This window comes from Podarcis muralis, chromosome 12 (genome assembly GCF_964188315.1).
Source record: "Podarcis muralis chromosome 12, rPodMur119.hap1.1, whole genome shotgun sequence".
NCBI lineage: Eukaryota > Metazoa > Chordata > Lepidosauria > Squamata > Lacertidae > Podarcis > Podarcis muralis.
This window is the reverse complement of record NC_135666.1, coordinates 22,199,369-22,214,954: the sequence shown is the minus strand read 5'-3', so window position 1 is coordinate 22,214,954 and position 15,586 is coordinate 22,199,369. Positions and strand designations below refer to the sequence as shown.

General features: G+C 44.7%; 1 protein-coding gene across 2 annotated transcripts in view; it reads left to right on the top strand.

Annotated features, from left to right (window-relative positions):
* The window catches only part of MYO3A (myosin IIIA), a 107,917-nt gene that overhangs the window by 81,427 nt on the left and 10,904 nt on the right, over positions 1-15,586 (top strand). For both annotated transcript variants that reach the window (XM_077936835.1, XM_028750999.2), the window contains 4 exons: positions 534-620; positions 2,898-3,021; positions 4,499-5,921; positions 6,364-6,502. In XM_077936835.1, coding sequence (XP_077792961.1) covers positions 534-620; positions 2,898-3,021; positions 4,499-5,921; positions 6,364-6,502 — 1,773 coding nt within the window. The remainder of the gene's footprint in view (positions 1-533; positions 621-2,897; positions 3,022-4,498; positions 5,922-6,363; positions 6,503-15,586) is intronic.

Here is a 15,586-nt window from a genome sequence, read left to right as displayed (position 1 = left end):
CTGATCCAGTAGGTGGTTCTTATGATTTTATTGTGTTAACCACAAGTGGAAACTTTGTCACAACATATGGAGAATCTGCCCTTTTGATGGTTAATGCTTTCACGCTTTTAATGTGATGGGTGGAACTTTGATCCATTCACCACACTTAAGATTTGTTCCCTATTAAAACAGAATGGGCTTTTGTGTCAAGAGAATAATACTAATAGTTTGGTCCTGAACTTAGAGCACCCTTCCTCAACCTGGTGCTCCCATCAGCCCCAGCCAGTATGTACAGTGGCCACCGTTGGTGAGAAGACTTGTCCAACAATTTCTAGAGGGTACTAATTTGGGGAAAGGCTGATTTTGAGCATAGAAAGCTGTGTTTATATTGATCCAAATGTGCTTTCTTATCATGATCTTGGAATCTGCATAACATCTCATTTATATACCTGGTTCCGAATGTATTTCTTCTCTGTTTCTACTCTGAGCATGCATCAGTACTTCAGTGAAAATAATTGTGTCTGCTTAAAAAAGCTTTCACTATCTCTCTTTAGCTTACCGGGGATATGTTACTCGCAAGCAGTATTCGAATGCAAAGGCAGCATACAAAATCGAAATGTGCATTACCAAGCTACAGGCTGGCAAGTATTTTTTTATAATTTGTAAATAATTCTTGTTGACTGCAAAAAATAAAAATAAAAACAGCTTAGAGTAAACATACATGACAGTATCTACCGTAGCTGCAGAATGCCTTATACAAAGATCACAGCAAATGATTAAATTATCCAAAAAGAGTCATTGCCAGAGTTGTGTGTTTATTATGCATTAATATCTCCCCTCCAAAGCAAGACGTGGGTATTTGGAGGGTCTAAGAATTTTGAGTCGTTATTAATAAAGAAGGGTTGGAATAAAAGCCATGTCTCTTCAAACCAACTTTACTTCGCCACTTATCTGTGCTGCGTGAGACATTCAGATGGGTTTCCCCCTGAGATGTTACTGAACTATGCCGCTTTAGTTAGGTAGGTAGGCTGGGAAAGAATTTGGCTTGTATTTCATCGAAGCTCTTCTCAAAGGTTGAGGGTAACACCATCAGTATCCTTGGCTATGTATCTGGATTAGATGGGAGATCTGCAACTTCCGGCTTTGCTTTCTTTTGTGTCTGTCAAGAGCTGAGCCATGATAGTGGGGAGCATGATAATGGGAGCTAGGAGCGAAACTGGAGGTCAGAGCCAGGAACCAGAACCAGGGAACATGAATCAGAGTCACGATAGACTGGTTTTCACCAGGGAAAATCTCTGCATGAGCAGAGAGCCAGTGTGGTGTAGTGGTTAAGAGCAGTAGTCTCGTAATCTGGGGAACTGGGTCCGCGTCTCCGCTCCTCCACATGCAGCTGCTGGGTGACCTTGGGCCAGTCACACTTCTCTGAAGTCTCTCAGCCCCACTCACCTCACAGAGTGTTTGTTGTGGGGGAGGAAGGGAAAGGAGAATGTTAGCCGCTTTGAGACTCCTTAAAGGGAGTGAAAGGCGGGATATCAAATCCAAACTCTTCTTCTTCTTCTTAGCCCTGCTGAGAAGAGGCAATGACTAAACCCGCAGAAGTCTAATTTTATACCATTCTACTGTCACTGGTGCTTGACCACCAGTCATTTCTATCCTGTTTCATGCAGGTTTGTTGGTGGGTGTTTTTTTAAAAAAAAAATGTGTGGTCAAATACACATCTTTACATAAAACACACATCTTAAAGTGCTTTTCCATTCTTTCCCCCCATAAAGCAGCACATATTGTATGCATTAATGCGTAAAATACATATTTTGTGCACCCTTTTTGTGCAAAGGAGCTACATTACAAAATCTGGATAAGTGCATAATCTGACTGAGATATCCAGGAGCAATTTCAGGAGTGGTGGATGATTAGATTGCTCTGCTGGAAAAAAATGAATTCTTCTCCACCCCTCCCTGCCTATTTGGGTGTAGCCACTCCAATGCTTAGGAACCCTCTAATGTAGGAGTGAGAAACACCAGGTATTACTGAACTCTCAATTCCCATTAGCCAGCATGACCAACCCATCAGGTATGACTGTTTCCCTATGGGAAAGAAACCTCCCTGAAACTGCAATGCTATCACATCTAGAAGTGGGCTGGGAGAGAATCTCCCCACCCCCTCCCAATGGGCTATCATTTTAATTGCATAGGAGAACATGCAAAAATGGTTATCAGTCCGTCCCCCACCTGCAATATGATGTAGTCTAGTCCAATGTACCATTCTAGGGTTCCACCATCACATTCTGCCAGGCCAAGTGTGTGGGACAAACCAGTCCAGTTTTGTGATAGGGGAGTGAACATGTTTCACGTAAATATGGAGCTAAATAAGAAGGCATTCTGATGAAAAAGGAGTCCTCCGCTTCTGGGGACAGAATACAGATAACTGAAATAAACAGGCATAGTTCTTTGTTAGGGTCAACTCGGTCAAAATCCATAATGTGCTATTTAACACTGTTGGAGTTGGTGATGGTGTTCCCTATCCAAACTGCCACAAGAGGAACCATCTTGCCTTGGAGTGAGAGAGAAGAGGCAGAAAGTCTCTTCAATATATATATATATACACACACACACACACACACACACACACACACACACATACTGCTCCGCATATATTTTGATACTGCTTAATTTTTTATATATATATTTTTATGTAAACCATTTTATGAAGTCCACCTGAAAAGCAGCATATCCCTCCTCAACCTGGTGCCTTCTAGGTGTTTTGGACTACAACTCCCATCATCCCTGGCCTTTGGCCATGCTAGCTTGGGCTGATAGGAGTTGTAGTCCAACAACATCTGGAGAGCAGCAGGTTGGGGGAGGCTGCAGTATATGAATAAACAAATTATTGAGTTACGTTCCTCTTGTAATTTACATCAGCTGCAAGAGGATATTTAATCAGGAGGAAAATTAAGGAAGAAAAGGAAGCAAATTCTAAAGCAGCAACGACAATTCAGAGTCATTACAGGGGATACAGGGAGCGAAGGAGCTTCAAAAGGAAAAGGTACTGTTTGCTTTCTCGTTGCGATTGTTCTGTTAAATGCCGTCTCCTTCTGCAATAAAATATAGTCAGAAAGCAGCAATATATCCTAGACCATGACGAACTGCATTCTTCCGTGCAGACAAGGTGAGATATATCTCATTATATTGTGTTTTGTTTTCCGTAGACGTGTCAAAGAAGGGCACGTGATTTCCATTAAAAACACTGGATGCAAATAAATGATATTTGACTGCTAACATTTTATCCACATCTGATTTGTAAAAGGTCTGGTAGCTCTAAGTCTGAATATTGGATTCCTGGCTCCATTTGCATTAAAACAAGAAAAGGCCTTTCAGCCAGATATTGAGAGCTCAACACAGGGGGCGGGGGGAGAAGCATGAACAAGAAAATATTGTTGAATAATCTCCTTACCTAACACTCAAATGAGGGTACAATTAACTGCAATAAATGTATCTATTCTTTAAAACAGATTCAGGAGCAAAACAGATTCAGGGGCAGATTCCCTGATCTCAGGGAGGTCAGTTGCATACATAACATATGCATTAATTTAAAACAATTGACAAAACACAGTAGAACAAAAAAACAAAACCATGAAAGGCAGAAAGCCGCAATAATTTATTTACCCCCAAATCCTGGAAGAATGAAAAAAATGTTTTTGCTTGGTGGTGGAAATGCCATCTGTATCTCCAGGGGAAAGGAGTAACCACAGTTTGTGGTAGGGAGGAAAGGGAAATTGTTTCAGTTCACATCAAAAAGGGAACTTAAGTCATGTTTTTTGAACTGATAGGTGGACTCAAACTTAGTCTATCCTTTGAAGTTTGTACTTCTCCAAATTTTGAAATTCAGTTCTCCAGCCAAGTAATGTATACAGAAATGTGTGTACTAGGGAAGTTTTAAAGGGAAGTTTTTAATGTGTGACATTTTAGTGTGTTTTTGGTCTCTGTGGAAGCCACCCAGAGTGGCTGGGGAAACCCAGCCAGATGGGTGGGGTACAAATAAATTATTATTATTATTATTATTATTATTATTATTATTATTATTATTATTACTAGGGCAGGGTTGGGGAACCTCTTTGTGAATGATGTCAACAATCTGAAACAATCCAAAATGGCTGGTTTTCTGATGAGCACCACAACCCCAGAGTCATTCATGACTGGACCTAACAGTCAGGGGTCCCTTTACCTTTTTACTTTGAGTAGGGGGTATTCTTCATTCCCCCGCTAACGCTCTTTCCTTTTGTAAGCAACAACAAAAAAAGGACCCCCAACATTTTCTGTATTGCTGTATTGTTTTTAACACTGGATTGGAAGCCGCCCAGAGTGGCTCTGGAAAGTCAGCCAGATGGGCGGGGTATAAATAATAAATTATTATTATTATATTCTTCTCATTTTTTAAATTTGCACATATCATATTAACCTTTTAATGCATATATATTGTATCAGGATTACAATATCCCCCAAATATAATATGTTTCTGTCAGGGAGTCACTTCTTAGGAAGGAACAGGCTGAAACGGCAGCTACCCCAAGTGAAAAGGAAGAAGAAGATGTACAAATTACAGAGATCGAGAGTAACACGACCGTTGGACACAACAACTCTCCTCCCCGAAGTGAGGAGGAGGCCGCTGTCATCCTTCAGAGCAACTACCGTGGTTACAGAGAAAGGAAGAAGGTGAAGGAGCAGGGCTTCAAGAATGTGGCAGGGCAGGAACCATCTCAAGAGGAGAACCTCAAACCAGCACCAGAAGCTGAAGCTGGTATGGACCATTGTAAGAAAATAGGAGATGCAGATGAAGAGCAAAGCTCTCCTGTAGAGCCTGAGGTCAATGCAACTGTTGAGCTCAAGTCACCACCTCACACTGAAGAGGAGGCGGCTGTTATCCTCCAGAGTAACTACAGGGGTTACAGAGAACGGAAGAAGTTTAAGGATGAGAAGTGTAAGAAACTGGGAAGTACAGATAAGGGGCAGGCCTCACCCCCAGAGGTCCACGTCAGTGCAGCTGCTGTGCCCAAGTCACCACCTCAGACTGAAGAAGATGTACACATTACAGAGATGGAGAGTAACACGGCTGTTGGACACAACAAGTCTCCTCCCCAAAGTGAAGAGGAGGCTGCTGTCATCCTTCAGAGTAATTACCGTGGTTACAGAGAAAGGAAGAAGGTCAAGGAGCAGGGCGGCAAGAACGTGGCAGGGCCAGAACCGCCTTCAGAGCAGAACCTCAAACCAGCGCAAGAAGCAGAAGCTGGTGTCGACCAAAAAGGTGCAGCTTCTGTTGTGACTCAGAGCATCTCTGACTTAGATCTGAAGGCACCAGAGGAGAAGGAAGAAGTACTTCCCAGGAAACGACAGTCTTCTGTGAAACAAAAACTCCCAGAGGAAGGTGAGAAAAAGGCCATTTCCGACGGCTTGCCTAAGAAAGCATCTATCAGAAAGGCAAGTGAATCGAGCCAGCCAACTCTGCATGGAAGAAGGGGGTCGGAGGTGCAAAGGCCATCTCCCATTGTTCCCCATGGCAGTCACCTGGAAAGAGGTTCTTTGAAACACGGCCAGCCGCCTCCCTTTGAAAATAAAGCAAGTGTAAGGAAAAGCTCTGCGAGAGGCTCTCAGAAACATATTGAAGCCAGCAAGCAAACCTCGGGAGACAAAGAGAAGGCAGCCTTAGTCATTCAGAGTAATTATCGAGGATACCGAAGGCGAGGACAGCTCAGGAAAGAAGGGAAATTGCCGGGTGGGAACCAAGAGAGAGCACACCGTGAGGGGAATGGTGGAGGGAGCAGTCAAAATCCCAGTCCAAAGGCAACAATAGCGAGGCAGAGATCCAGCGCTGAGGCTGAGGGATCAAATGATGTTCCGGAAGATGGCCCAGAAAAGGACAAGTCAGATCTGGCGGCATTTTCCAGGCAGGTGAGGAGATTAGAGCTGGGGAACTTTTCCCAATCTGGGGGTTATATTCCATTCTGGGCAGCCTTCGGAGGGCCACATGCCAGCGGCAGGTAGGGCCAGAGGAAAAAGTGGGTAGAGCAATGAATGCGATTTTTACCTTTGTAATGTAGATTATTTTCTATATCCTCGCACATCCAGAGGTGTGTTTAAGGGTTGGTGAAATCAGCTCCTGTTCTGAATTTTTAAAATATGCTTGATAATAACAATAGTAATGCCTTTGGAAGTAGTATGAGTTCAGCAGTGAGGGTTGTTGAGGTTGTCAAGATACCTATCTACAAAAGCAAAACTCTCTCTCTCTCTCTCTCTCTCTCTCTCTCTCTCTCTCTCTCTCTCTCTCATTGCTTCTCCTGCTCCCATTGCCCAGCATTGATTTGCATTAAAGTTTGTTTGTTTTATTTCTTAGATATCAAAATTATCGGAAGACTATTTGGTGCTGCAGCAGAAGCTGAACGAAATGATTCTGTCCCATCAACTGAGGCCTGTGATGCTCTCCAAAGACAAGCAAACAAATGGCCACCTCCCTCCTCATGTGTGCCAGCCTGGTAAAAAAATATTTTTTTAAAAAAAAATCACTCTCAGCTTTGAAAGGCAATATTAATCTGACTAAATGAAATATACTCTGCAACTACAGGGATGGGGAACCTGTGGCCCTACAACTCTCTTCATTCCTGATGCGTCTCCAATAAATTCTGGAGGGCTGCAGGTTCCCTATGCCTGGCTTTAGATTACATGTATGGCTCTCCAAGGGACACGGGTGGCGCTGTGGGTTAAATCACAGAGCCTAGGACTTGCCGATCAGAAGGTTGGTGGTGAGCTCCCATTGCTCGGTTCCTGCACCTGCCAACCTAGCAGTTCGAAAGCATGTCAAAGTGCAAGTAGATAAATAAGTACCGCTCAGGCGGGAAGGTAAACGGTTCGCCAAAAGTGGCTTAGTCATGCTGGCCACATGACCCGGAAGCTGTATGCCAGCTCCCTTGGCCAATAAAGTGAGATGAGCGCCACAACCCCAGAGTCGTCCGTGACTGGACCTAATGGTCAGGGGTACCTTTACCTTTACCCTTATGGCTCTCCAAGGTGTCAGACTTGTGCAATTCACCTGCCCTCTCCTTCTGCACAGCCAGGAGCAGTTTAGTCTGCCAAGTTCAGTTCCATTTTCAGACTTTCTTAGCTTAGCATTACATACAACCCAGCTTCATAATTCATGGATGGAAGTTGATTTGTTTAGCATCAGACCAAAGTCTGCATTAAACCCAGGATCCCTGGTTCGTACATGAGAGTAAGCTCAAATTGTCTGAAAGTGCAGCTAAACTTGACAGAAGTCTTCTTCTTGGCCTCAGTGTGCAGAAGGAAATGGAAAGTAAGTGGGGAGGGTGCGAGTCTCTCCGTTTGCTCAGGCCCACAGAGGCTCCTCTGTTTCCGGTTATCCTATGGTCCGCATTACATGTGGACCAAGCTATTGTGAGGAACAAATACGTGTACAATTTTGCTGCCACTTAGCAATGCCTTCACATAATGAAAAGATCCAGTGCCGATGGAAATTGAAGTTTGCATTTTGGTTATCTTAATTACTCTTCGTTTCTGAAACCCATGAGAGAGAAAAGTCAATCTCTTCATTATTTTTGGCAGGACCTTTCACCTTCATCATACTCTATTTGCCAATGACTTTAAGCTTTAAGCCGAATTCTAGGATTAAATTCAAAGTGAGGCCTGACAGCATGAGTAATCATTCCCAGCTAATATGGATTAAATGTTCAAAATAATATTTTGGGAAAGTAGCAAATGCCACTTTTCACACATGAGAGGGATAAGAGAATGCATAGCTAAAACTGCCTTTCCTCTCCTGTCCGTTCACACATGGCAGAAAAGGAAAGAAGGGACTCAAGGTGTTTAATATCTTGAAAACTTGGTGGTGAGAGTTGTGGTCCAAAACCAGTCTGGGAAAGGCTGAAATAGACAGCAAGTCCCATTGAACTCAGTGAGAATCGCATGCATAGGATTGAACCATTGAGCAGGTACGAAACCAAATTAAATTGCCTGTCTGCTTTCCAGCCTTAGATTAAAGCTAGTTAAAAGTGAATAATTTGGTCCAAGTAGCCTTTGGATAGCAATTTTGGACACCCTGTTCATAATGCATGTTCATGAAATCTAAGTCTATTACAATACACATACAAAAATCTCCTACACACAAAAGTTACCTTTTCTTCGTAATATGCATTGAATGTATTATTTCCCCACCCTTACCTCATACTTTCTTTTCTTACCCACAATATGGCAAATGAAAATTGTTCTCCTTATCCTTTTAAAACTGCATATACATAATAATGGGACAAATGTTTCTGAACTGAGCAGCAATTTTATTGGATTCAGGGACAATATGGCCTTAACTGAATAAATGCTCTTGCGAGCAATTTGCTTTTTTTTCTAAAGGTCTAGATGCCCTTTTAAAAATATTGTTTTAAATGAGGCTCTTTTTATTCTTTTTTTTGCATTTTAAACCTTCTAAAATGCTACTTTTTCATTTTCTTTATGAACCTGCGGGGTAGTTAGTCATCTTTTCAGCAATAATTTGATTGAGAAGCCTGATATCAAAAGCAATGGTATCTTTTTAAATATATATATATATTTAAGTTGTCTTTCATTGCTTTTCTTTGCCCAGCAAAGGCATGGTTTAATTGCTTTTTGGAGTGGAATCGGGAGCAATAATAGCACCTTTCAAGCATTCAATTATTGGCAAAAACAGTATAGGAGCCCCAGAGGCACAAAATCATAGGCATTATGTCTCACGTTCTGTTGCCCTTTGGAAAGGCATTGATGTTCTGAAAGAAGTTTAATTGGCCCATTTTTGGTGTGGTGGTTTAAAACATATGCATTCAGTGCAGGCCTTTGTGGGAGAAAGGGGTAATGAAGTCCTCTGTGTGCACTTCATAGGAACATCCAGAACTGCCTTATACTGGTAGCCCGACCAAAGGACCATCTAGTCTCCCCTGAGCAATTCTCTAGGATTTCAGGCAGGGGGAATTCCCAGTCCTTACCTGGAGATACCAGGGATTGACCCTGGAACCTTCTGCATGCGAAGCAGGTGCTCCAGCACTGAGCTATGGCCCTGAGGGCACACTTGTCATTATGTTGGGATGGGATTCAATCGCACCTTGACACATCCAGGTTGCTCATTTGATTTGGAGCTCTTGTGCGTCCTTAAAAGGTCAGGCTTTGGGCGATAAGGACAAGGGCAGGAAAAAGATGCACTGCAAAGTGTGAGATAAAGCTTGCTTTGATACAGCAGCCTCCAGAGGTGCTAGAACCCATTATAAACACCTCCCACCTCCCACCTCCCTTGTTTTCTTATAATGGCAATGGAACCCACCTGAGAGGTGCTGGGACTGAGATAATAATAACACAAGGTGTGACCGGAAAGTTGGTCACAGAAATCGGACAGCGAGAAATATTCAAACATACATCCCTTACAGGCCTTCAAAGTAGGCCCACTCTGATACAATACACCATTGACAACGTTCGTGGAACTGTTGGAAACTTCTGGAGAAGTCCTCTTTTCGTACTGCTTTCAGTTCCCTCGTCACAGCAGCTTGGACATGTGAAATGTTGGAAAATCAGTGCCCTTTCAGTGCAGATTTCAGTTTTGGAAAAAGAAGGAAATCTGGTGGCGCCAGATCAGGAGAATATGGAGGGTGGGACAACTCAGTAACCTCAGCAACAATTTCATGCAGAATATGCAATTTTTCCGCCACCATTTGGACAGACAAACGGCGATCCCACATCAAGAACACACGAACTCTGTTGACATTTGCTGCCACTCTTGCTCATCAATGGTCTGCCAGACTAAGGGTCATCTTCAATGTTTTGCCGCCGTTCACAAAAACACTTAAACCACTCACAGACTGTCTTTCGAGTTACAGCTTCATCTCTGTACACAATTGTGAGCATTTCGTGGGTTTCCAATGCCGATTGCAAGTTCGAATATTTCTCTCTGTCTGATTTCTGTGACCATTCATCGAACTTTCCAGTCACACCTTGTAATAAATTTTATTGTTTATATCCCACCCATCTGGCTAGGTTTCCCCAGCCACTCTGGGTGGCTTCCAGCAGAATATAACAGCATAATAAAATGTCAGAGGTTAAAAACTTCCCGATACAGGGCTGCCTTCAGATGTCTTCTAAAAGTTGTATAGTTCTTAATCTCCTTGACATCTGATGGGAGGGCACTCCACAGGGCGGGCACCGCTGCTGAGTAGTTCCAATGAATTATGGCTGGAAAAAAGCCCTGGCGGCCTCTAACCTTCCCATATCCAACTCCGAATTAATTGCCATTGACTAGTCAGGGTTGTCTAATTTCCCTGCAAGCAAATCAGGATGAATGCTCAATAAACAGCTCACCTGGGAGTGACTTGAGCCCATCCTTTAAGGCCTGACAACTGGGGGCAGCCAGAGTTCCGTTCTGCCTCCCAGGTAACAGCAGAGACTTGTTGAGGAACTGGAAAAACAAGACCTAACTAGCTTAGCTACCCAACTACCTGCTTCAGAATTCCTGAAGACACTGGCAGGGCGCCTTCCCATAATTGTCATTTAAATGCACAAATAGGAAATGTTATTGCAGCTAAAAAGTGGGGGTAGGGACAAGGTTGGGAAGAAATGGGAAGCTGGGGTAGGGGAGGGAGACTAACGAAATCCATTGTTGTATTGTAATGATGTGAAAACCCTCATAAACTATTGGATTTTTTTTTTTTAATGAAAGCACCTTTATCTTAGATTGCTCCGTCATCAGCCCTGAAAATCTGGCTGTGAAGGTGGCAAAATGCATGCTGGGCTCACAGTTGCTCCCTTTGGTTGTTTGAATTAGCGGAGAGATTGAAGTGGACTGTAGGCATCCAGTGTGTCTCATGAGTGCATCAGTCCCAGCCTCCTCCACCACCACCCCACAAATACCGTAAATGCTATGTAGCTGTGTTCTTAAGCAGTACTGAGTGCCATTAGCTTGGGGTTAGTCCTATACTCAACCCAAAAGTAAGCAACTGTTCTGGAGTGTTTTCCACATGTCCCTGAACAAACCAGTAAACATGCAGGTAGTGTGGGATGTGGGTGGCGCTGTGGTCTAAACCAGTGTTTCCCAACCGGTGTTCCGCGGCACACTAGTGTGCCGCGAGACGTTGCCTGGTGTGCCGCGGGAAAAATTAAAAAATTCGAAAGATATCCGGAGAGGCGGCCTTCAGGCGAGTTTTAATTTTAATTTTCCTTCTCCCACTTAATGCCCCACGCTCGCCCGAGCAGCTTGCAGTCCTCGGTAACCACGGCGACCCGAGGGAGGGGAGGGAACAGGGAAGTCGAGGGCGGCGGCGAGCCGCGATGACGTCAGTGGGCCGCGCCGCCTCGCCCTGGCACGGTGTGAGAACCCCGGCTAGTGGCGCGAGCTTCGGAATAAGTGGGATCCGCGTGCGCGAGACCGAGATCGCGGGTAAGGAGCTCAGCCCTGGGCAGGAGGAAGCGGGGCCGCGCGTGCGGGCCACATCCCCACAGAGAGCGAGCCTCCCCCGGCCCACCACTCCGGGCAGGTCCACTCGCATGAGGGGGCGGCGATGGCGACGGCCGGCAGCTTGCCTGCAATGCCATCCCTCGAGCAGGCGAGGAGCCCGGAGGCTACCAGATGCGAGTCCTCTTTCCCACCCTGCTCGGGAGTCCAGAGCACTTGGTCGCATTCAGGATCTAGAGTGGGGAAGCGGGGCTTGTGTCTGGGCTGGACACATTGGGCTGCCTGTGCCGCTCGACCTGCGGGGAGAAATCAGGGTGGGAGTCACGACCGTGAGGCAGGGCTGCCAAGTGTGGCAGAAGAGGACACGGCCGTCGCACCTGTCCTTAGGTAGGAGCTTCTTCCGTGTCGACCTGCTGCCCTAAAGTCTTGGCTTTTTTCTTGGCTTTTTGGCGGTTGGCACAGAAGGAAGGCAAGGGGGAGGGGGGAAAATTGAAACTTACACTTTCGTGCGTCCCTCCCGGCGTGACGCTGCGCGCTGACGTCACGGGGCTGTAATGGTGGTGTGCCTCGAGATTTTTTTCATGAAACAAGTGTGCCTTTGCCCAAAAAAAGTTGGGAAACACTGGTCTAAACCACTGAGCCTCTTGGGCTTGCCTATCAGAAGGTTAGCGGTTCAAATCCCCGTGACAGAGTGAGCACCCGTTGCTCTGTCCCAGCTCCTGCCAACCTAGAAGTTCGAAAGCACACCAGTGCAAGTAGAAAAATAGGAACCGCTGTGGCAGGAAGGTAAGTGGCGTTTCCGTGCGCTCTGGCACTCATCACGGTCCTCCATGTGCCAGTAGCAGTTTAGTCATGTTGGCCACATGACACAGAAAGCTGCTTGTGGACAAACACCAGCTCTCTTGGCCTGAAAGCAAGATGAGTGCTGCACCCCATAGTCGCCTTTGACTTGACTTAACCGTCCAGGGGTCCTTTGCCTTTGCCTTTACCTTTTACAGTAGTTGCAGCACAAGCTGTGCATCTAAGATGGGGGTCAACTGTACAAGTGGAGAAATGATACCAGTCTCCTTTTTTTGTTCTGTCTAAACAATATAGTGTGCATTATAATAGTGCCAAAAAGTCACAAATTTGAGCTCTTATTTCATTGCACAGTTGTATTTCCATGTCCCTTCTTTAGAAAAAGTACATTATATATGTATGTACAGAAGAGAGGGCCTTCTTTGCAGTGGCCTCCTGATGCTGGCATTGTTGTCTTCTCAATGCAAGGTTAAAATAAAACCTTTTTATTTGCCCGCACATATTAGTTTAAGAAAGTTTGAGCATGCTAAATGGATTTATTCCTCTTAACCATATTGTGTTTCTATAGTTTTAAATTTCTTGGTTTACTGCCCTGGAATCAGTGATGGGCAGTTTATATTTTTAAAAAATAATAGCAATGCATTCTTTTTCCGTCATTAGTGTCTTGTAATATAGAGATTATGATCTATTGTGGATTTTAAAAAAATATACTGTAATGGGGGGGGGATCAAGTAATATGTTAGTTAGGTGATAACTAGAAACATTGATTATACAATAAATAAAATGGGTATCCTGACCTTTTCTTCATTAATAAACAAAATAAAAATATTTGCCCCCCACAGCAATGATTCTGCTTTTTCAGCTGGTCCATCTATCAGAGACAAAGACCTGCCTCTAAGTGGAGGATGAATTAAAACCAACACATCTTCTTTCCTACCCTTTAGAAAGCAAATACTTTCTTCAAGAAAATTTCCTGCTGAATAGCATCCTTGTGGAGCCCGTTTCTGATAAAGGCATTAATCAGCAAGCGGCAACAACTGCTAATCTTTTGTTTTCCTTTAAATCAGTTGGCATTTCAATTTCCATAATTACTGTAATAGTTCAAGTGATAATTGTACATGTTTCCTTCAACTTCACTTGTTCTGTATGTCATCTTACAGCTGTGATATGTGAATCCAAAAATAGTACTTTGTATGCCAAACAGGAATGCTTGTCTGCCTCTAGCTATGAATAGGAGCACATTACTCATCTTTGACAACCCACGATGGCTATTGTGTTAACTTTTGATTTTAGCTATATTTCCTGTAGATTATTTTTGTTGGCCACCCAAGGTGAAAGGGTAGCAGGGAAACAAGCTGATGTGTTATGGCTGAGAATTTAATGTTTTTAAATAGCCACTTTAAGGAAGAGGAGGTCTTGGAGCATTGTTGTCCTGCGCTTGGCTGCACAGGGGCACATTTATCAGCACATGGAATTGGTATGATGAATATTAACATAATATTAACTCTCATAATTTTCCTAGGTCACCATAATCAGTTTACACCCCGGTGTCTGAAACTTCCATTCATGGTTTGGAACAAAACACAGTTTCCTGTTTCATCTAAATACAGGGAACTGTGGCTTAAACCAGTGTTTCCCAACCGGTGTTCCGCGGCACACTAGTGTGCCGCGAGACGTTGCCTGGTGTGCCGCGGGAAAAATTAAAAAATTCGAAAGATATCCGGAGAGGTGGCCTTCAGGCGAGTTTTAATTTTAATTTTCCTTCTCCCACTTAATGCCCCACGCTCGCCCGAACAGCTTGCAGTCCTCGGTAACCACGGCAACCCGAGGGAGGGGAGGGAACAGGGAAGTCGGCGGCGGCGAGCCGCGATGACGTCAGTGGGCCGCGCCGCCTCACCCTGGCACGGTGTGAGAACCCCGGCTAGTGGTGCGAGCTTCAGAATAAGTGGGATCCGCGTGCGCGAGACCGAGATCGCGGGTAAGGAGCTCAGCCCTGGGCAGGAGGAAGCGGGGCCGCGCGTGCGGGCCACATCCCCACAGAGAGCGAGCCTCCCCCGGCCCACCACTCCGGGCAGGTCCACTCGCATGAGGGGGCGGCGATGGCGACGGCCGGCAGCTTGCCTGCAATGCCATCCCTCGAGCAGGCGAGGAGCCCGGAGGCTACCAGATGCGAGTCCTCTTTCCCACCCTGCTCGGGAGTCCAGAGCACTTGGTCGCATTCAGGATCTAGAGTGGGGAAGCGGGACTTGTGTCTGGGCTGGACACATTGGGCTGCCTGTGCCGCTCGACCTGCGGGGAGAAATCAGGGTGGGAGTCACGACCGTGAGGCAGGGCTGCCAAGTGTGGCAGAAGAGGACACGGCCGTCGCACCTGTCCTTAGGTAGGAGCTTCTTCCGTGTCGACCTGCTGCCCTAAAGTCTTTTTTCTTGGCTTTTTGGCAGTTAGCACAGAAGGAAGGCAAGGGGGAGGGGAAAAAATTGAAACTTACACTTTCGTGCGTCCCTCCCGGCGTGACGCTGCGCGCTGATGTCACGGGGCTGTAATGGTGGTGTGCCTCGAGATTTTTTTCATGAAACAAGTGTGCCTTTGCCCAAAAAAGGTTGGGAAACACTGGCTTAAACAAATGTAGTTAACAAGCCAGGATCTCAAACCAATATTTGATATTCCAGTTTGTTAACTGCCTGTGGTTCCCCATATTATATGAAATGGGAAATGGTGGTTTGATTCCAAAGATTAAGAGAACCTTCACATTTTCACCTCCCAGGTGCAAAGGAGATGGAAAGGAAAATTTGAGGATGTGGGCCCTGGGGCTCACTACAGCATATTCTCATTGCTACTAACCACGATTTGTTGTGATATCTGAATGTGGCCTTAGTCATTACACTGCAACAGCACGAGTGAGTGTGTATGTCTATGTATATGTCCCAATGAAAGAGTTTTAAGTGAGATTCTAATCTAGCGCTGACTATCTACTTTAAATTAAAGACTCTGGTTCATATTTGCTTTCAGTGTAGTAAAATTAATTAATTGCATTGAAATTTCATTGTCTAAGGTAAATTGACTACACCTTGGTTTAGAAAAGCGCCGTTGTTCTTCAAAAGGCAAAATGTTAAGAGATAATTGTCCATTCATTAAATTAGGCACCGTCTGCATTCCAGATAAGAAGCTAGAACAATAAATGTAATCATTACTCAACTACGTTGTAAATTAACATTATTCCTTCTGGTCCTCCAATATATCAGTGACCTTTCCAAGGCTGCATTTATCACACATAACAAAGAAAAAGTTATACAGCTAATTTTGCTGGTGCTTACACTGATGTATTGCTGATCATTTTGATTATAAA